The sequence below is a fragment of the Hyperolius riggenbachi genome, chromosome 8, assembly GCF_040937935.1.
Source record: "Hyperolius riggenbachi isolate aHypRig1 chromosome 8, aHypRig1.pri, whole genome shotgun sequence".
In the NCBI taxonomy this organism is placed as follows: Eukaryota; Metazoa; Chordata; class Amphibia; order Anura; family Hyperoliidae; genus Hyperolius; species Hyperolius riggenbachi.
The window spans coordinates 84,886,680-84,908,107 of NC_090653.1; the positions used below are offsets into that span (position 1 = coordinate 84,886,680).

Below are 21,428 nucleotides of genomic sequence, written 5' to 3' on the forward strand. Positions count from 1 at the left end.
GAAAAACATTCACGAAAAGCATTTTCAAAAAGACCTTGTAGTTTTTGAGAAAAATTATTTGAAGAAATGTAAAACAAAAAGTGTTTAAAACAAAGAATGTTTTTAAACTCAGTAAAATTAAAATTTTCTGCTGTGTACTGAGTTCCAAATTCTGTATACACATTTTATACATTTTAAAGAAAACCTGTAATTTTAAAAAGAGAGAAAGTTAGGGCCCTTACCCACCTCATAATTTTTCAGATGATTTTCCCAACAACCAGCTATTTTTTGAGCAATGAGTGGTCGTTACTGCAATATTGCGAAGTGGGTACAGGCGCATAACCATGCTAACAACGATCATTGATGCGCAGCCATAACGACCGTCACGCCGGATTAGATCTTTTAAGATCCCTGACGACTCCACACAAAGTAACGCGATCACTTGACTTCCTGTTTGTGCCTGTCCTGTGTCATCGGATGATATCGCAGATACCCCCTGGCAGGAAGATGAATCGGGAGCGTTCGTCGTGTGTGGGGTTTTACTTAATTTCTTTGTTTATTATACCTCTGTTAATGAATGCTGTAGCACACTTGGACCGTGTTATAATCCATCTCACGTATAGGGGAAGTTTGGTGCATCACCATACAGCTAATTATTTACTTTGTAAAATATCTAAGATCTTATAACAACATACATAAATAAGAAATGCTATATTTTTAAAATTAAAAGTAGTTTTTATTCATGTATGCTATAAATTCTTAGATGGTTTACAAATGGAATTTAATAATAATTTACTGCTTTTTTTGTCTGATAATTTGGAACCTGAGTTAGGGCCCGTTCTCACCTGAGCGGGAATCGCGCGATTCCCGCTCAGGCAAACCGCTAGTGATTCTGCAAGAACCGCTACACAATGTAGCGAGTGGCAGTGTTCTCACTGCCGCGGTTGCGGTTAGCGATAACCGCAACCGCGCTGCATGCCGCGGTTTGCCGGCGACGAGCGATCCGCGATTAGCGTGCATAGCATTGCGATTGCTCCAAAACCGCCGCAGTGTCCAGTGATTTTTCTGCGTTAATCATGGTAAAATCACTCCCGCAAAACGCCGGCGGTGTTCGCCGGCGTTCTGCGATTTTAAGTGTGAACGGGCCCGTAATACTGATTGCTTGTCAAGGTCCTGTTGATCTCAGCCCCAGTGATTGGTTCAGCCCCCCTGGGGCATGGAATCTAAGTGAGCATGGGTCTTCACCAGTGCACACTGCAAAGGAATGACGGACCTTCACACCTAGCGGGTGTCTTACTACTTTGCTGCCTGGTACCCATTAGGTCAGGACCCCCAGGGCTGCCCCACCAGTGACGAGAAGAAGAAGAGGGGTTAAACCCTGCAATATGGTTACAAGAAATGACTAATGATTAACCTGATTGATGACAGGACTGACTTGACTGACAGGTCTGATGTGACAGGACTGGTTGACAGAACTGATGTGACAGGCAGGGAAACAGCATTAGGACACGCCGCGGCTGAACATACTGTAGATGGTACAGACTAGCGACATATCTGTACAGCCTCAGCCCTGCAGTGTTGCCCGCGGAATAGGGTCCCAATCCCTGCTGGGTGACAAGTCTTGTGCATGTGTACAGGCTCAGAGTGTAATGTAAAACAACTGCACTGACACAATGACTGTAAATATGAATATACAACCTGAACTTGAGACTTCAATATTACAAAACGTAAACATTTTTATTATGATTTTAAATGCATTCTTATTGCATTTCTGGTAAAAAAAAATTTTTTTAAATAACGTGCCCGAACCAGCAATTTAAACAAACAATTAATCTTGTCTACAATGTCAGGTAAAAAGAAAAGAAACGCTAACAAGGTAATATACCATATATACTCAACTATAAGTCTAGAAATTTAGGTTTGACTCACTAAATAAAGTATAAGGGTCGATTTTGACTCGACTCAACCCTAAATTTCTGACTAATAGCCAAGGGGGTGAGGGCCCACCGTTATCTCAACGTTTGCAGAGCAAGCCCAGCAACCAGCATGCATTATAATCCCCCTTTCATTGTCACCTTTTGCTTGGAAAAACACTATTTTAAATATCTTACTTTTGATATAAGAAGGGTTTAGAGGAATCCATTGCCTGTGAGACACTGACATTTGTACCAACCAACGGCTGCAACACTGAGCACACTGAGTAATGGGTGTACTATTAGTGGCATTCCCATTTGCAGCAGTTTACCCAGTGGTAAGTGACACTTTCTTGATAAAGGCAATTCCAAGAAAATACAGGTCTAAAGGTCCTGGTCCCAACAATTAACAAGGAAATGGTAGGGGGAAAGATACTGAGCTGCAGTGCTTACTAAGAGGGGCAGTGGATAATAGCTGCACTTGGGGGGATGAGTTATTGTCTGCAACACTTTATGCAGCCCAGCCACTAACCCCTCCTGGTCCCCAAGTGCAGTCATTACTTTGCTGGCTAAACTTATATTTGATGCGCCGTGTGCAGCGGCGAAAGAGGGTCCCCCCAGCCGTCCGAGCCCAACGCAGCCGGACCAAACAGTTCCGGCCAGCGCTAAGGGCTGGATCGGAGGCGGCTGACGCCCATGACGTCACTCCGCTAGTCGCCATGGCGACGAGGAAAGCAAGACAAGCTCATCGCGGCCCTTCTTGTTACTTCTGATCGCCAGAGGCGATCAGAAGTACGCATTAGGAGCGCCCTCTAGTGGGCTTTCATGCAGCCAACTTTCAGTTGGCTGCATGAAATAGTTTTTTTTTTATTAAAAAAAAAAAACGTCCGGTCGCCAGCCTGGCGATCTTAATAGAACGCCAGGCAGGTTAAGTAATACACCTCAAACTTCCCCCATGGCCTATGTACAATAATAATTATTGCTCAAATCAAAGTTCTGATAAAATATGTAAACACTGAGTAGAAAGAACGGGCTGCTGCTCATTTCTGCAAAATAAGTCTGCAAGAATCAGAATTAAAAGTAAACTACAGTATTCAAATATTTTTTTACGTTATTTTAAAGGATACATGAGTCGACCCCAAACAAGTTTCACTTACCTGGTGCCTCTCCCAACCCCTAGAAGTTTCTGTGTCCCTCAGCACAGTTGCAGAGTCACCCTGTTGTTAGCTGTTCCTTGAAATTGCAGGCAGCTGGGTCGGTTTCTTCTATGCATGCACAGGTGCAAGCACATGCCGCTCAGTCGCGCTCCAGTGGCTGTAAGAAGCCCCAGATGAGTCAAACGGTTTTTTTTGGGGGGGGGGGGGCGCCTCATGTATCTTTTAAAGCGGTATAAAACCTTGACATAATAATCAATAAAAACATGTTTTCTTACTTTTTATATGCCATACGGTTATCATATTTGCTTTTGTGCATAAGTGTTATTATTCATTTAGAAATTATACGTTCCCAAAGTACACTTTTTTTTCTCTCTGAGAGCTTACTTTGCATTTTATTCATAACTGCTTTATTCATCTTCTAACTTGAGTGGATCTGAGATGAACTTTTACTCATTGCATAATTGTGTTCCTTTCCTATTGTTTGTAGGGCATTCCTCAAGTCAAATACTTTTTTGTTTTTGTTTTAATACTCTAATTCCCTATAAACTAAACAAACCCCACCCACAGTTTTTCAGAGAGCCTTGGCAGTAACAAGGGCTCATGGGAGCTCAGTCTGGGCAGGAGGAGGAGGAGGTGTTACTAGCCATTGATTTCAGAGGCAGAGGGGAGGAGGGAGGAGGGGATTAGGGTTTTTTCACAGACTGAGTGCTGATGGTGCAGATAAGCCTGCCTCTGTGTAATGTTTACACACATGGCTGCTGTCATTGTATCACAGGAAATAACCATATTCTATTAAAGCTGTTTTCAGCTAGATTTGCTGTTTGAACTATCTAAACTTTACATAAGATATATAGACAAGTTACTTGTTATAGTTAGTTTTTCATCTCGGATCCGCTTTAAGCAGAAATGCTTTCCGATGCTTTCTTATTGTCTCACTGTCTTCAGGAGAGTTTGCAGTGTCAGAGAAGGGTTTGTTTACATTCTTCACTTGATCCAATTAAACACAAGATAACATTATCTCTAGTTCAGATTGGTCCAGCTTTCCATGTAGGGGAGCTTCTAAGACCTGTGTTTAACCCTTTGACTGCTGTTCTATTAAAAAAAATGCTGGTTGTATATAATATGCTGTAAATAATCTTTTAGAGCAAAGAAGAAATCCTGGGTTTCATTCCGCTTTAAGCACCATAAGTTTGTGAAAAATAATGTTAATTCTAATAATTATTCTTAAGCATACTGTACCTGACCCCAGGTAGAGCTCATGGTACGGAAAATATCTTCCACAATACCAATCAATTTTGAGAATCGCTCATCTGAATAATCAAATCGTTCTCCAAAGACCACCGAACAGACAACATTTGCAAAAGCATAACTGAAACATCTTGTGGGGTTCATTGGTTGTCCTGAAATAGAAGTTAACTGTTAGCTGTAATAAGGATTACACTCAGGTTCCTTGTACAGTAGAATCTCAGGTACAGTCATGACCAAAAGCTTTGAGAAAAGCAGAAATACTGGTTGACACAAAGTTTGATACTTCCGTTTTTATGGTGGCAATTTGCATATACTCAAGAATGGTATGAATGGCATGTGACCACATTTATTGCAAATTCCTATTTTGCCATGAAAAAGTACTTATTTCCCCCCAAAAAAGATTTCCACTTCATCTCGGCCCTGTCACAAAAGGACCTGCTGAGATAATGTCAGTAATCTTCTTGTTAACACTGGTGAGAGTGTTGCTGAACACACGTCTGGAGATCATTCTATCATACTGATTGAGTGGAAATAGCAGATTGGGAGCCATATGCAATTCACTTTTTCACCTGAATTTTCTCCTGGGTGATATTTTTACAACTTGTAAATTAAATGCCTTTTACACCACCAGCAAGCAAACAAATACTCAAAATAATTTTGACAGTGCTTTTTCACCTACTGTTTGGTACTTTTTCCATTGCAGAGTGCTTAAAAATTATTTTAAATTAAATATGAAAAATTAGCTCCTAAGAGAAAAAGTGGATTGCATATGACCCTGGATGCTTTAAAAGGAGGGTGATCATTGTTTTTCCTCTGTTAATCATGGTTACCTGCAAGAAAGCATGTGCAGTCATCATTGTGTTGCATAAAAAGGGCTTTACAGGTAAGGATATTGCTGGTACTAAGATTGCACCTAAATCAACTATTTATTTGACCATCAAGCGCTTCAAGGAGAGAGGTAAAGTTGTTGTGAAGAAGGCTTAAGGATACCCAAGAAAGTCCAGCAAGCCCATTTCTGAATGGTTGAGGCATCTGCCAAAATGATTGTCCAGAGAACAAAAGTTGAGTGCTACCATCAGTTCTGTCTTGTGCCAACTGTAAAGCATGAGACCATTCATGTGTGGGGCTGCTTCTCATCCAAGGGAGTGGGCTCAATCAAAATTTTCCCTAAGAACACAGCCATGAATAAAGAACAATACCAAAAACATCCTCCATCTGCAACTTCTTCCAACCATCCAAGAACAGTTTGGTGAAGAAGAATGCCGTTTCCAGCCTGACTGAGCACGTGCCACATGGCCAAAGTGATAACTAAGTGGCTTGGGTAACAAAACATTTGAATTTTGGGTTCATGGCCAGAAAACTCAGACCTTAATCCAACTGAGAACTTGTGGTCAATTCTCAAGAGGTGGGTGGACAATCAAATACCCCCAAATCCTGACATACTCTAAGCATTGATTATGAAAGAATGGGTTTCCATCAGTCATGATTTAGCCCAGATTTGATTAACAGCTTGCCAGGGCGAATTGCAGATGTCTTGAAAAAATAAAATAAAAATGAACACTGCAAACATTAATTATTTGCATAAACGTGATGTAATTGTCAATGAAAGCCTTTGGTAATTATTAAGCACTTGTAATTATACTTCTTCAATACACCACAGACAAAAACTGATAAAAAGTTCGAAAAACAGTGAAGCAGCCAACCTGTGTGAAAACAAGTATTTTTGCAATTCCAAAACGTTTGACCAGGACTGTATGCTGAATAAATAGTTTCTGGTATACTATACTTTTTTTTATTATAAAACCATAAACTCTGTATTAATGTTGAAATATAGTAATTCAAAGTAAATAAAGACAAAGACAAACTTAACTAAAAACAAACCCGAGACAAGCGTCAGGTGAAAAATCCTGAGATAAGTATCTATTTTTTTTTCTTCTTAATTTTAGAGTTACAGGTTAACTTTAAACATTTCACCAAGTAACTTGAGAAAAATACTGTATATTTTGGTGTATAAGACATCCCCCCCCCCCCACAACTGTTCCAGTTAAAATATAGAGTTTGGCCGTATGAGATTACCCCTCTTCCACCGCACACCAAATAAAAATATAAAATACATCATCTACTAGTGCTATGTATGAACAGATACTGGTGCTGTACTGTATGTGGTACCCAGTATATAACAGTATATGGGCGATTGACTGGTTGGATTGGTCAACTCCCCCTCTCCTTAAGTGAATTGGTCAGCTCTCCTTGTCTACCTGTTTATCAGAGCGGTATGGAAGAATAGATTGCGCTGTGCCCATAAAACACGCCACTTTCACCCTTCTGGCCCACCCCTTTATCGTATTTACCTCCTTCTCTGCCTCTCAGATCTCGCACATGTGCGCCTGCGCTGTTACAGTCCTCAGCAGTGAGATCTGAGAGTCGGTAACAGGATATGGAATATCATCCGGCATCAATGACACCTGGCGTGTAAGACGACCCCTGACTTTTCAGAAGTTGTTCAAGGTTTAAAAAATAGTCTTATACGCCAGAATATACTGTACTTGTTTTGTGCACAAACTATAAGCTGCTGAAATAATCCTTCCCCCTACACACACACACGCACACACACACACGCACACACGCACACACACTATTTGACCCTTTTTTTAAATTACTCAAGTATAAGTCTATTCAGCAAAGTTAATGGCTGCACTTGGGGACCAGGATGAGTTAATGGCTGCACTATGTAAAGTACTGCCGCCATTAGCCCCTTCTTGCCCCCAAATGCAGCCAATTACGCCCCCAGGCCCCACATACAGCCATTAACCCTCTTGGTCCCCAAGTGCAGCCAGTATCATTACCCACTCCCTTCGTAATCAGTGGGGCCAGTATCTATCCTCTTGCTCCCTCTGACACTCAGTCATTCAGCTATGATCTGTTCCCATACCCCCACCCAGGTAACTAGTGAGGCCAGTGTCTGTCTCTCTCTGAATCCCGGACGCATCGCTGCATACGTTGCTTGTCTGCTTTTCTGCCTTGGACTTTATCTGCCCGTGATCAAGAGGCACTATTGCCTCGAAACAGCGCTGCTGTTGGGTAAATTGACTTTCCTCCATCTCTGTTTACACAGGATGCTGTTGCAATTGCCATGTCGCTTATGTCATTTTTGTAAATACGCACTGCTGTGTTATATGCAATTGTATCCTGTTTTTGTATTGGGGCTTATTTGTATACTGATTTCATCTTTTGATTATAAATAATAAGTGCAATTTAAATCAATCTCTGCTGGTGTGCATGTTTTTTTTATTATTATCTCTCTCAATCCCCACCATGTAATTAATGTGACCAGTATCTGTCCCTCCGATTCCCCTTTTTCCCTCCGTAATCAGTGTGGTCAGTGCCTGTTCCGTTCACATCCCCAACTTAGGCAATCAGTGCGGTCAAAATCTACCCTCATCTCTCAATGTGGTGATTAGCACACCCAGTATCTGTCACCCTTCTTCCCTTTCAGTGTGGGTAGTATTTGTCATTCCCCCACCCCACCTTATCAGTGTTGCCAGTCTCTGTGTCCCCCCTCCCTCTTATCAGTGTGACCAGTCTCTGTGTCCTTACCCCCATTCAGTGTTTCTAGTATCTGTGCATCCCCTCTGCTCCCCCTTATTAGTGTTGCCAGTCGCTGTGCCCCCCCCCCCATCAGTGTGGTCAGCCTCCGTGTCACATGACATCGGAAGCTCAAGGGACGCTGACATGTGCTATTTCATCTCTGCAGAGCAACTTCATTACTTCTAGAAGAGTAAAGATTTTAAAGCAGAAGACTGCCTAAAGCTGAAATTGTACTTGTTTGCATGCCTGGAATATGTGCTCTCTTTGTGGAGTATGGGCTAACAAGATACTTCCCTGCTTGCTATATGAGTAATTAGCTGCACAGAGTTGGGCCTTGCTATACATTTTCCTCACCTGGATTAATCCAGTGATTGGCAGCAAACCAGGGCAGTGAATTTTAGAAGCCCTGTGAAACACTTGTTTTTTTCATGGACGTTGTTGTAAGGCTTGACAGGTTATGTTCCCAATCAGTATCTATGCCCCAATCTATTACCCTGAGCCCGGCCCACGTCTTCACCTATAGACAAGCTGTAACGACTGTGGAACTTTCTCCGTGATCAGCGCACAACGCGTGCGCTGACACGGCGGAAATCCTCCACAAGCGTATATTTGCAGGCACCCAGCAAAAGGTGCTGCGCACCTGTAGAGGGAAATTCCTGTCAGCAGATGGCGCTGGGGAGTGCAGAGGAACCAATCCTCTGTACCTCCACAAGTGTTAGAACGGAATTGTACGAAGCGCAGAACGCAATCGCAAGAGAGGCGATTGCGAATGAGATTGAGCAAAGGGACAGGTTGTATGTGTGTGCGCCAATCCAGTCACCACCCCGCGACCGCGCACACACAACAGCAGATATGAAATAGGAACGCGATCGCGAGAGGTGCGATCGCCAGACGTGACACAAGGCAGATCAGAATAGAATACGAGGGTAGCAAAGGCACAGCAAATAATACAATAAGGAGATACGGAAAATAACAAACGCTAGCTAACCGTGAACACCGCACTCATTCGCAACAGTGCACGCGGTTATGCGCGATCTCCACATGATAAGCACAATAGAGACAAGCACGCCTAACTAACCATTAACAGACAAACATGAAACAGAGGATGCGAGCGCTTGCTTAACGGTTACTTCACTGAGCCTCCAGCAAGCGTAGCGGACAAGACAGACACACGGAAACAGGGACAAGCGAGAGATAGGATCCACAGCACTAGCGAAAAGTAGCTAGCGCGATCCCAGGAGACAGAACAGAAGAGATAGCTGGTAGCAACCGCTGCACCAGCTATACTCCAAGAACAGAGATCAGAACCATTTCCTGTCGACCACCGTTGGGACAGGACAATGGCAACAGGCAAGACAAGACAGAACAGGCAATACAGATAATACAACCTGACTGGGCTAGAAGGGGAGCCTAAAGCAACCCCCAGGAATTAACTATACTAGATAGCAATGGCTGACACTCCAGCAGTGTCCATCAGGAACAGACCATGGAAGGGAAATGACCAGCAAAGCCTTCTGGGAAACATAAAGCTCTTATAGTGCCAGTCATCAAAGAAGGCAGGTAGGGGATTTGCATAACGAATGTATGCAAATTCCCCAGCAAGAGAACAGACCAGAAACTTGCAATGGAAAGACAGGTCTCTGTTCCAGAGACCTGCAGCCCACAGACTAGAGGAATGGACAAACAGCTGTCTGCCTGTGCAGCCGGCTGAGCGGATCATCACAGTACCCCCCCCCCCCCCCTCTAGGGATGGATTCCTGACATCCCTCAAAACTGGTATCATCACAAAACTCTAACTGAAGACTCATGAAGGTCGGGACAGCCCGACAAGGCCCAATTCCAGAGTCAGTTCATCCGAAACCGACCTCATCGGAAGCAGAAGCCACCGAAACATGCCCATCAGCCCTACAAGACTCAGCGTAACACCCATCAGGACTGTGGACACCAGAGAAGAAGCCATCGACACCCTCCAGACAATACCCACCACCTTCCAAGGAGCGTCCAAGAATACCAAACCTGCCGCAATACCACAATATGTTCGAAGTGTCCCTTACAACACCAAAGCCATTGCTGATCGTATTCAGGGCAGTGCTGGGCCGAAATTACGCATTAGCGTAATTACGCATCGTAATTCACTACAAATGCACCGTAAGCGTTACGTGTAAGGTTACGGTATTACGCGTAATTAATTACGCTTAGACCGTAGGGTTACGTTTTACGCGTAACAAATTACGCGTAAGACAGTAAACTCCCATTGAAATTACACAGTCTGCCGTAATCGCGTAATATTACGCTCCCGTATAATATAAAAAAGCCGCCGACTTTAAGGGTTAATAGCAAAGCCCCCTTAAGTGCTAAGAGCCTCAAATTTGGAGAATATATTAAGGAGATCAGAAGGAATAAGAGGAAAAAAATTTTTTTCAAAAAGACCTTATAGTTTTTGAGAAAATCGATGTTAAAGTTTCAAAGGAAAAATATATACATTTAAAAACCCGCCGACTTTAACGGTTAATAGCAAAGCCTGCTTAAAATTTAGGAACACCAAATTCACAGGGTATATTAAGGGGATCAGTGGGAATAAAAGGAAAAAACATTTTTTCAAAAAGACCTTATAGTTTTTGAGAAAATCGATTTTTAAGTTTCAAGGGCGAAAATGTCTTTTAAATGCGGAAAATGTCAGTTTTTTTTGCACAGGTAACAATAGTGTTTTATTTTCATAGATTCCCCCAAGTGGGAAGAGTTTTACTTACTTCGTTCTGAGTGTGGGAAATATAAAAAAAAAACGACGTGGGGTCCCCCCTCCCAGACCTCTTTAACCCCTTGTCCCCCATGCAGACTGGGATAGCCAGAATGCGGAGCACCGGCCGCGTGGGGCTCCGCACCCTGACTATACCAGCCCGCATGGTCCATGGATTGGGGGGTCTCAGAAGGGGAGGGGCAGCCAAGCTTTCCCCTCCCCCTCCGAGCCCTTGTCCAATCCAAGGACAAGGGGCTCTTCTCCACCTCCGATGGGCGGTGGAGGTGGAGGCCGCGATTTCCTGGGGAGGGGTTCATGGTGGCATCTGGGAGTCCCCTTTAAAAAGGGGTCCCCCAGATGCCCACCCCCCTCCCAGGAGAAATGAGTATAGAGGTACTTGTAGTACCCCTTACCCATTTCCTTTAAGAGTTAAAAGTAAATAAACACACAAACACATAGAAAAAGTATTTTAATTGAACAAAAAACATAACCACGAAAAAAGTCCTTTAATATTCTTAATTAACCATTAATACTTACCTGTCCCTTTAAAAGCCAGTTCCCACGCAATATCCTCGGAAATATACTAATCAGTTACAATGTAACAAAGTTATTACAATGTAACAACTTTGTTACATTGTAACTACGCCGCACCCGACGTCACTCACCGCCGCCGCCGCCACCGCGTCTGTGCTGCAGGACCCGACAGAGCTCTGAGCTATAGCTCAGAGCTCTCTAAGCATCTTTGTATTTGGGCTCCAAGGAGCCCCATTGGTCCTTAGCAGACCAATGGGGTTCCTTCTGATTTGAAGGAACCCCATTGGTCTGCTAAGGACCAATGGGGCTCCTTGGAGCCCAAATACAAAGATGCTTTCGAGAGCTCTGAGCTAATATAGCTCAGAGCTCTGTCGGGTGAAGGGACACTAAGTCCCCGCCGGCTCCGCTGCCCTCCCCGCCTCTCCCACATGTCACCTATATACATGCTGGCACCCATGGGTGCCAGCATGTATATGAGTGACAGGTGTGGGCGGAGTGGACGGCGGGAGCCGGCGGGGACTAGCGTGTATGCGGCGGCCGGCGGGTGAGCGGCGAGTGACGTCGGGTGCGGTGGTGTTACAAAGTAACAAAGTTGTTACATTGTAATAACTTTGTTACATTGTAACTGATTAGTATATTTCCGAGGATATTGCGTGGAAACTGGCTTTTAAAGGGACAGGTAAGTATTAATGGTTAATTAAGAATATTAAAGGACTTTTTTCGTGGTTATGTTTTTTGTTCAATTAAAATACTTTTTCTATGTGTTTGTGTGTTTATTTACTTTTAACTCTTAAAGGAAATGGGTAAGGGGTACTACAAGTACCTCTATACTCATTTCTCCTGGGAGGGGGGTGGGCATCTGGGGGACCCCTTTTTAAAGGTGACTCCCAGATGCCACCATGAACCCCTCCCCAGGAAATCGCGGCCTCCACCTCCACCGCCCATCGGAGGTGGAGAAGAGCCCCTTGTCCTTGGATTGGACAAGGGCTTGGAGGGGGAGGGGAAAGCTTGGCTGCCCCTCCCCTTCCGAGACCCCCCAATCCATGGACCATGCGGGATGGTATAGTCAGGGTGCGGAGCCCCACGCGGCCGGTGCTCCGCATTCTGGCTATCCCAGTCTGCATGGGGGACAAGGGGTTAAAGAGGTCTGGGAGGGGGGACCCCACGTCGTTTTTTTTTTATATTTCCCACACTCAGAACGAAGTAAGTAAAACTCTTCCCACTTGGGGGAATCTATGAAAATAAAACACTATTGTTACCTGTGCAAAAAAAACTGACATTTTCCGCATTTAAAAGACATTTTCGCCCTTGAAACTTAAAAATCGATTTTCTCAAAAACTATAAGGTCTTTTTGAAAAAAAAATTTTTCCTCTTATTCCCACTGATCCCCTTAATATACCCTGTGAATTTGGTGTTCCTAAATTTTAAGCAGGCTTTGCTATTAACCGTTAAAGTCGGCGGGTTTTTAAATGTATATATTTTTCCTTTGAAACTTTAACATCGATTTTCTCAAAAACTATAAGGTCTTTTTGAAAAAAAAAAATTTCCTCTTATTCCTTCTGATCTCCTTAATATATTCTCCAAATTTGAGGCTCTTATCACTTAAGGGGGCTTTGCTATTAACCCTTAAAGTCGGCGGCTACCTAACATTGATCCATGCGTCAACTTTTCCGCTTGGCAGCATGACCTTACGCATTAATTGCTAGTAGGATTTTACGCGTAAACCTTTAACGTAATAACCTGAATTACGGTATACTTACGCGTAATTGCGTAAGTGCTATGCGTAATTATAGACATGTACCGAAATTGACTGTCTATGCCGTAAGCGTAATTTCGTATTGCGTAATAGCGTAAAATTACGCGTAATGATCCGTAAGCGTAGCTTTCTTCATTACGACCAGCACTGATTCAGGGCACCAAGCAAAACCTTTCCCGGAATCTCCCAGAACGCCTTGAAGCTCCGCAGAGATCCCAAGAAGCCAGAACGCTCACCAGGCTCACATGGAGAACCACCAAGAACCCCTATGGAACCTATGATCATTCCAGACTCAAAATTAGCAGGACACCCATCAAGATCAGGACTTTCAGGGACCACTTCTGGGCATGCAAGCAGGCAGGCTATATCAAAACATGTCTCCACTGAGGAAGCATCTGAGTACACTGGTAACCGAGGCACACTTGGGCTTTCTGGGTCACAGAGCACATCGGGTTACACTAGTACAGGAGAAACCTCAGGACATGTCGGGGAACTGCCAACCTCAAAATCCGACACGACAAGACCAAAACCAGTACCGGGCAGAAAATCATCACGAGTAAAGGTCACGGGTACTGGTCTTTCAAAAGAAGACTCGGATTCAAATTCAGAATTTTCTGTAACTGTAATATCATCATTGACTACACATGAATGAAGCTCCACAAGAGCTGCAAAAGTAGTCAGCAAGGCAGCAATGCCTACTGAAGTGGGCAACACCTCAGAAGGACCTGGGGGGCAGGAGACATCTCCTACAAGTTCTGCACCCTTTGGGAGGAACTCGGAGACCTTCAGATCATCAAACAAGACCTCAGGAACATCATTTTTCAAGTTTTCTAAGAAGGATTCTGTACTATCCATGTTACAGGGCAAAACTGGAACTTTATTTTGAGAACAGGGCAGATGTCCCAGGGAAGGTTCCACCATAAACTGAGACTGAATTTCATCATCATGAGTAGAACGTACAGGAGTATTCACTGGACCACACACTGACTCCCTAACTTTAATCTTGCTGCACCCAGAATTCTGCGTAGTAGTCAAACTAGCTTGCAACTCCAAAACTGCAGAAAGACAGGTAAAAATAGCAGCAATACCTAGACGAGCCTCTAGGGGCAGGGCAGGAGATATTGTACAAGGCAATATTGACTCATCCAGAGTACAGGGTGGAGAGTCAGAACTTTCTTCAAAGCAAGAAAAGGACTCCCAAATGTCAGTGTGATTGGACATCGTTTTGTTATTCATGGTACAGGGCAGGCTCAGAGAAAGCGTCTCTGAATAAGGCAAAGAAGGTTCAGCATCAGATTCGCAAAACCGAAGCGCTGTCTCACTCTTAGATTCGGCTAACAATGTCGAATCAGAGGAATCAGAACGCAAAACCTGCGAATCAAAATTCACTTTAGGTTGTGAAACTGATGCTTCCATAGCGCAAACCTCCGCGATCTGTGGAGCAGACTGCAAGGCATCTAGGACCGAAACACTGGAGCAACTGTCTCCAGGCAACGGGCCCTTAAGGTGAGAACAGGGTGAGACAGGGAATCATTTGCAGAAGAAATAGCGACATCAACAGGATAAACTTTATTAGGCATATTAATTTTACTTTTGACGCTGCACAATCGAGAAACTTTCCCCATAGCAGGGTCACAGATGGAAGATCTCAAAGATCTGTTTCTAAATGACAAAGGATCCCACACATCCTTGAGGAAACCGGCAGACTCATGCCGATCACAATCTGCAGGAACATCCGAGAAACAGGCATCAGATCGCACAGATTCAAACTGTACACTGTCAGGAGAGAATCCTTCAGGATTCGCACAGGAATCAACCACACCGGCATACTCATTCATTTCAGATTGCACAAAGTCAAGACTCTCATGCTTTACCCCAGAAAGGCAGGAACAATCATCCGACAACGATGTCTCTTTATTGGAATCAATTGGTTGGTGTGTGTGCAACTCATCCAAAATCGTTTGCCATACATAGATCACCAGATCCACATCATCCTTGTCACATTCATCGGAATCAATCAGAAGGTACATAGAATCGAGACAAGCATTCAAGACATCTTCGCTTTTTGCGATGTAAAAATCTCAAAAGGCTTTCCAATCAAAATCGAATTCCTCCAGCAAGGCCCCAACATCCCAGGAAGCAAATGGGGGTTCAAACAGGCCAGTATCCAGATAATCTCCATAGGGGTGGAGTTCAGGAACAAGAACAGATTTTTTAACTGCTTTAATGTAGTGTGCGATCCTACCTATAGCAGGATCCACATAAGCTTTGGATTGGGGCAAAAAACCTGGAAACTGATCAGCAGATGCATTATAAACATCATTATCATACTGCATGGTTTTGCCCATTTCAGACTTGACAGAAATAACCTCTCTATCTGTGGTTGCCATGGGCAACGGATCTTTCCGCTGGGAAGCCTTCCTAGATCTTTTACGTTTAGACTTAGAGGCTTTGGATGGCTGCTTTATGGATGAAAGAGTAGCTGGAACAGCTGATTGAGCTGCTGACAACAACTCATTAAGGGGGTATGGTAATTGAGGTAATCTCAGCCAATTGTGAATTAAAAAGGCCAAGAATTCCAGGGGTCTTTGACTCAGGGTGGTATGATCTAACACATCATAACCCCACATTGACATTTCGCCCCCCAACAGAGTGTAGACCATTTGGGGGGCCCAGGTAGACACTGGGGTGCATTGGAATTCAGGGTTCGCTAAAACAGTTTTGTACACTCAGACAAAAATTCGTCTGCTGATTCAGGTTCAAGTTTTTTAAATCTCTTAAAGGTACAAGAGCCATATTCGACAAAATCGTACAAATCGGAAATTCCGTCTACACTGGAGTTTTGGGTTTGGCTGGTCATTCTGTAACGACTGTGGAACTTTCTCCATGATCAGCGCACAACGCGTGCGCTGACACGGCGGAAATCCTCCACAAGCGTATATTTGCAGGCACCCAGCAAAAGGTGCTACGCACCTGTAGAGGGAAATTCCTGTCGGCAGATGGCGCTGGGGAGTGCAGAGGAACCAATCCTCTGTACCTCCACAAGTGCCAGACAGGAATTGTACGAAGCGCAGAGCGCAATCGCAAGAGAGGCGATTGCGAATGAGATTGAGCAAAGGGACAGGTTGTATGTGTGTGCGCCAATCCAGTCGCCACCCCGCGACCGCGCACACACAACAGCAGATATGAAATAGGAACGCGATCGCGAGAGGTGCGATCGCCAGACGTGACACAAGGCAGATCAGAATAGAATACGAGGGTAGCAAAGGCACAGAAAATAATACAATAAGGAGATACGGAAAATAACAAACGCTAGCTAACCGCGAACACCGCACTCATTCGCAACAGTGCACGCGGTTATGCGCGATCTCCACGTGATAAGCACAATAGAGACAAGCACGCCTAACTAACCATTAACAGACAAACATGAAACAGAGGACGCGAGCGCTTGCTTAACGGTTACTTCACCGAGCCTCCAGCAAGCGTAGCGGACAAGACAGACACACGGAAACAGGGACAAGCGAGAGATAGGATGTACAGCACTAGCGAAAAGTGGCTAGCGCGATCCAGGTACAGAGTAGCAGAACAGAAGGATCCCCAGCGCTAGCGAAAAGTAGCTAGCGCGATCCCAGAAGACAGAACAGAAGGATCCCCAGCGCTAGCGAAAAGTAGCTAGCGCGATCCCAGGAGACAGAACAAAAGAGATAGCTGGTAGCAACCGCTGCACCAGCTATACTCCAAGAACAGAGATCAGAACCATTTCCTGTCGACCACCGTTGGGACAGGACAATGGCAACAGGCAAGACAAGACAGAACAGGCAATACAGATAATACAACCTGACTGGGCTAGAAGGGGAGCCTAAAGCAACCCCCAGGAATTAACTATACTAGATAGCAATGGCTGACACTCCAGCAGTGTCCATCAGGAACAGACCATGGAAGGGAAATGACCAGCAAAGCCTTCTGGGAAACATAAAGCTCTTATAGTGCCAGTCATCAAAGAAGGCAGGTAGGGGATTTGCATAACGAATGTATGCAAATTCCCCAGCAAGAGAACAGACCAGAAACTTGCAATGGAAAGACAGGTCTCTGTTCCAGAGACCTGCAGCCCACAGACTAGAGGAATGGACAAACAGCTGTCTGCCTGTGCAGCCGGCTGAGCGGATCATCACACAAGCCCACGCGTGAACAGGACACGTTATTTGTCTCCTGACTACGGTTACCCCCAGGTCTTAATGTGCAAAGCATACAGACTGAAGTAGAGAGGACAATAACCTGCTGTACCCTTAACAGTTCAATAGCTCATTAGTATCACACAGGGTTATTACCTTGATTCAGAAGGATGAGGCCCTCAGCGAACGATTGTCAGTAATGACAGATGTATCAGGAACAGGCAGTGAAGGTCCCAGGTTTTTAGGAGAGAGTTCATGCAAAGTCACTTACAAGGTTATTCTACGGGCAATGGATAATCCAGGTAATGTGAGAGTTCATGCAAGATCCACATGCAAGGTTATTCAACAACTGACAAGGATTAGTTCAACTATACTTAGTGTACAGTCCAGATAGCATGCAAGAATATCCAGCAAACAGGCAGTGGTCGATCCAGGCGCCAGACAAGGGTATCCAGTAACAGGCAGAGATCGGTCCAGGCAGCAGGCAAGAGTATACAGTAAACAGGCAAAAGTCAGTCCAGGAAGCAGGCAAGAGTAACCAGTAAACAGGCAGAGGTCAGTCCAGGAAGCAGGCAAGAGTTTCCAGGAATCAAAGCGAAGGTTAATATCAGCAGACAAGAATAGTGAAATACAAGCCAGGGGTCAAGATTCAGTAATCTAACAAGTGAGTGCGCACCCAGCAACTAGCCACAGCTATGTTTAATACGGGTGATGACTGGGAGAACTCTGCAGGTTTAAATACAGCTTTCATCCAATGAGTGGCCGGCCACACTTCGCACATCCAATCACACCTACCTAGGTGTCAGCTGTAACGTCAGCTGACACTGCACTATCAGCTGACCGAAGTCAGCTGACTATTGTTTACATCTGCGGAGGGCGTACTGGGAACACGCCCTCCGCCTATCAGAATGTGCGGCCTGTCTGGGGAACAAACACAGAGACCCGGAAGACACGATTCTGCCCGGGTCTCGGCGGAAACATTGCTGACAGGCAGGTTCCTTATAGTTGTACATGCTTACATATAAGGAAGCTAAATAAGGTAACTCTTGTAACAGAGCTTTCTTTTGTGTTTCCCTGAGCAGTAGTAGAATTTTTTTAACCACCCTGATGTTCAGTTTCCACTGGATTTCTGTGCAAAAAGTGATCTAATTAATTTTCACAACCTTTTTTCCTGTAACTTGTGTCCCCTTCTGTCTCCAGTGTATCCCCTCCCCCCGTGTGTCCCCTCCTCTCCTTCATAAGTCCCCTTTTGTCACCCATGTGTTCCCTTCTGTCCCCAGTGTGCCCCCTTCTTTCCCCAGTATGTCTTCCTCTGCCCCCCTGTTTATCCTCCGCTACCCCTCGTTTTTCCTCTGCTCCCCTGCCGTTTGTCCTACACTCTCCCCCCATGTGTCCTCCTCTGCCCCCATTTATAACTATGAGAAGTGGCACCTTGGCTCACCTAACCAATGGCTCCAGCGGCGATGACAGACCTCTCTCCTTTTCTTCACAGCTCCCCTAGTGCCAGCTTCTGCTGATTACGTCATCATCAGAGGCGTCATCATTACGTCATCACTAGAGGTGCAGTGAAGGAGAAGAGAGAGGTCTGTGAATGCTACTGGAGCTGTTGATTAGGTGAGCCAAGCTACTACTTCTCATAGTTATACACAAGGGCAGAGGACGACATGGGGGAGGGGGGGGGGGGTTGTGGGGGGAGGGGGGGTTCTGTGAGGACACATGGGGGGGGGCAGAGGAAGTTAAGGATCGTGATGAGTTTGACTTTGAGGGTCATTTTAGGGTTTACAGTGTACATTGTGACGGGTCCAGCTCACACATTAGTGAGTCCTTGTGGAAAGTTTCTGTACAACAAACCAACCTTGAGATCTTCTGAGTTCTTCCACCAAACACCTGGTCTCCTCTTGCATCTTTCCTTCAAAGCTTTTTTTCCCAAAACCAAAATCCCTTAATGTCTTAAATGTGAAAGTACGCATCAGCTTCCACTTCTCACCATTAGAAAAAATGATTCCTGTGAAAGAAATACTGTCATGCGACTGTCAAAATCTTAAAAGATTACATCCTTCAATGAAAGAAAAAAAATCAGTAAAATCTTAAGATTTGAAAAAAATATATATATTTATACATTTATATGTATTAAGAAGTCAGTGCAGATCAAAGAGGAATAAATACAGTCAATAAAAATTCGCCACAGTGATATCCCAACCTCACATGGTCTCGTGGCCAACCATCACCAGAAAACAGTTAGAGGGGCTTACCAGCTGCCAATAACCCACATTATAAGGTTCGCATTCAGTGGTAATCCTAACAAACCTCAAGCACATATGAATCCAAACTTCCACCACTCCCTCACTCCGATATATGGTATGGTATCCAGGAAGGCCAATATATAAACACAACAAAAAACAGCAACTCTAAGTGTAAACCATTTATTGTAATAACAAAGACTTACATACGGGGCCCAGGAACTGGGAACTCCTAATAAAAACTTGCGCGTGTAAGCTGGCCCACAGCCAATAAGACATTAACAACAATAACAATAATATTTTTTATAGCGCTTTTCTCCCTGGGGACTCAAAGCGTTGTGACCCTGCATTATGCAGTCTCAATGGCTCGGGAAAAGAGGTGAGTTTTTAGCCTTTTTTTAAAGTTGTCCAGAGAAGGAGCCTCTCGTACTGATTGTGGAAGTGAGTTCCATAGAGTAAGGGGCTGCATAGGAAAAGGCCCGAGCACCAAATGTTAAGTGTGTCCTGGGAATAGAAGAAAAACGAATTGATCTGGTTCACAAGTCCCTGAAAGACTTAGTTCACCTCAAGAAAACCCGAGGGAAGGCAGGTTGAAAAATACAAAACATATTAAATTTAGGAACAACCGCCACTTTTCAGAACTTTATGTCAAAAATAGTTTATTGGTAGAAAAATATGTAACAAACACCCCTCTGATACACCCTAACCCCTAAAAACAACAAGGACACGGGCATCCATTTAGGAGTACTCCTGGTACACACAATCTGACACTCAATCCACATACACTACAGATTTAGATTGAACGATCTGTGATTTGCTGAATTGGAACAGGAATATCTTTCCACATCAAACTTAGGACAGTCCAGATATTGACAGATATATTTCTGCTCTAAAGCATATCCACAGTCCTAGATGAATCCATGTGCATGAGAACAGTCCTTGCTCCATACAAGCCCTCCGGCAACAAGTAGCTCCGCAGACAGCACTCAGTGCATAAATCATTCCAATGTAACTAGATCTCTCTGGGCTGCTTCCCCCTCAGATCATTGAAAGGTCAGGTTACCTTCTCCTCTTGGAAAAGAGCTCCTCTCCAGGAATCAACTCACCGCGGCATCCCGCGGGTTACAGGTACCTGTGAATGGATGGAGCTCTTTTCCAAGTTTATTTACTCTCCCTTTACTGAAATCAATATGAGACTCATATCTGTGCTACTAATGTTCTAATGTACTAATGTACTAATGTTCCTTTAAAGGACAACCGAAGTGACATGTGACATGAAGATATAGACAAGTGTATGTACAGTGCCAAGCACACAAATAACTAGGCTGTATTCCTTTTCTTCTTTATCTGCCTAAAAGAGTTAAACAACAGGTATGTAAGTGACAGTTTCTGACTGGGTCGGGCTGGGTCAGACTATAGCATAACCCACACTGATTAGTAATTACAGCAGTAAAATACTTTCCTGTCAGTAAATGGCTTCTAAGAGCAGGAAAGAGATAAAAAGGCTAAAAAAATTCATAGATCTGAGCTCTGGTATACTGCAATGAAGGTGTCATTGAACAGAGACAATGAAATAGTAAAAACTTAAAAAAAGATTTAAATATAAAATAAATCTGTAGGATACCTAAAAAAGTAATTTTTAGGAGGAGGAGGATGGATACAATTGTTTTTGTCATCAGTTTATTTTCACCTCGGATGTCCTTTAACCTCCTGCTGACCGCGTCACACCGACGGGCGCGGCTGCGGCGGCAGCCACCGGACCGCCTAACGCTGATCGGCGTAAAGTCCTGGGGCAAGCTAATGCAGGAGATCATGCGCAGGCTGTGCGCGCATCTCCTGCTTGGAGGGCGGAGCTCCGCCCCGCCTTCAGTCTCCGAGCGGTGATCGCCGCTCAGGAGACTGTTAGACGGCGAAACAAAGCTTGTACAGCACTGCGATCTGGTGCAGCGCTGTACTGGGGACAGCCGTGTGACATGGCTGTCCCCTCCATTGGCCCAGAAGTGATAGGCTGTCATAGGCTGAAGCCTATGACAGCCAATCACAGTGACAGGCTGGCGGGGGGAGGGAGGGAGTGGCCACTGCAGGGGAAATAAAAAAATACAAT

General features: G+C 44.4%; 1 protein-coding gene across 4 annotated transcripts in view; it reads right to left on the reverse strand.

The window, feature by feature from the left end:
- The window catches only part of LOC137528994 (cytochrome P450 2F3-like), an 80,931-nt gene that overhangs the window by 46,343 nt on the left and 13,160 nt on the right, over positions 1 to 21,428 (reverse strand). For 3 of the 4 annotated variants that reach the window (XM_068250847.1, XM_068250845.1, XM_068250844.1), the window contains exons 3-4: positions 18,940 to 19,089; positions 4,289 to 4,449 (exon numbers count right to left, since the gene is read on the reverse strand). In XM_068250847.1, coding sequence (XP_068106948.1) covers positions 4,289 to 4,449; positions 18,940 to 19,089 — 311 coding nt within the window. The remainder of the gene's footprint in view (positions 1 to 4,288; positions 4,450 to 18,939; positions 19,090 to 21,428) is intronic. The other variant, XM_068250846.1, reaches the window with a different exon arrangement.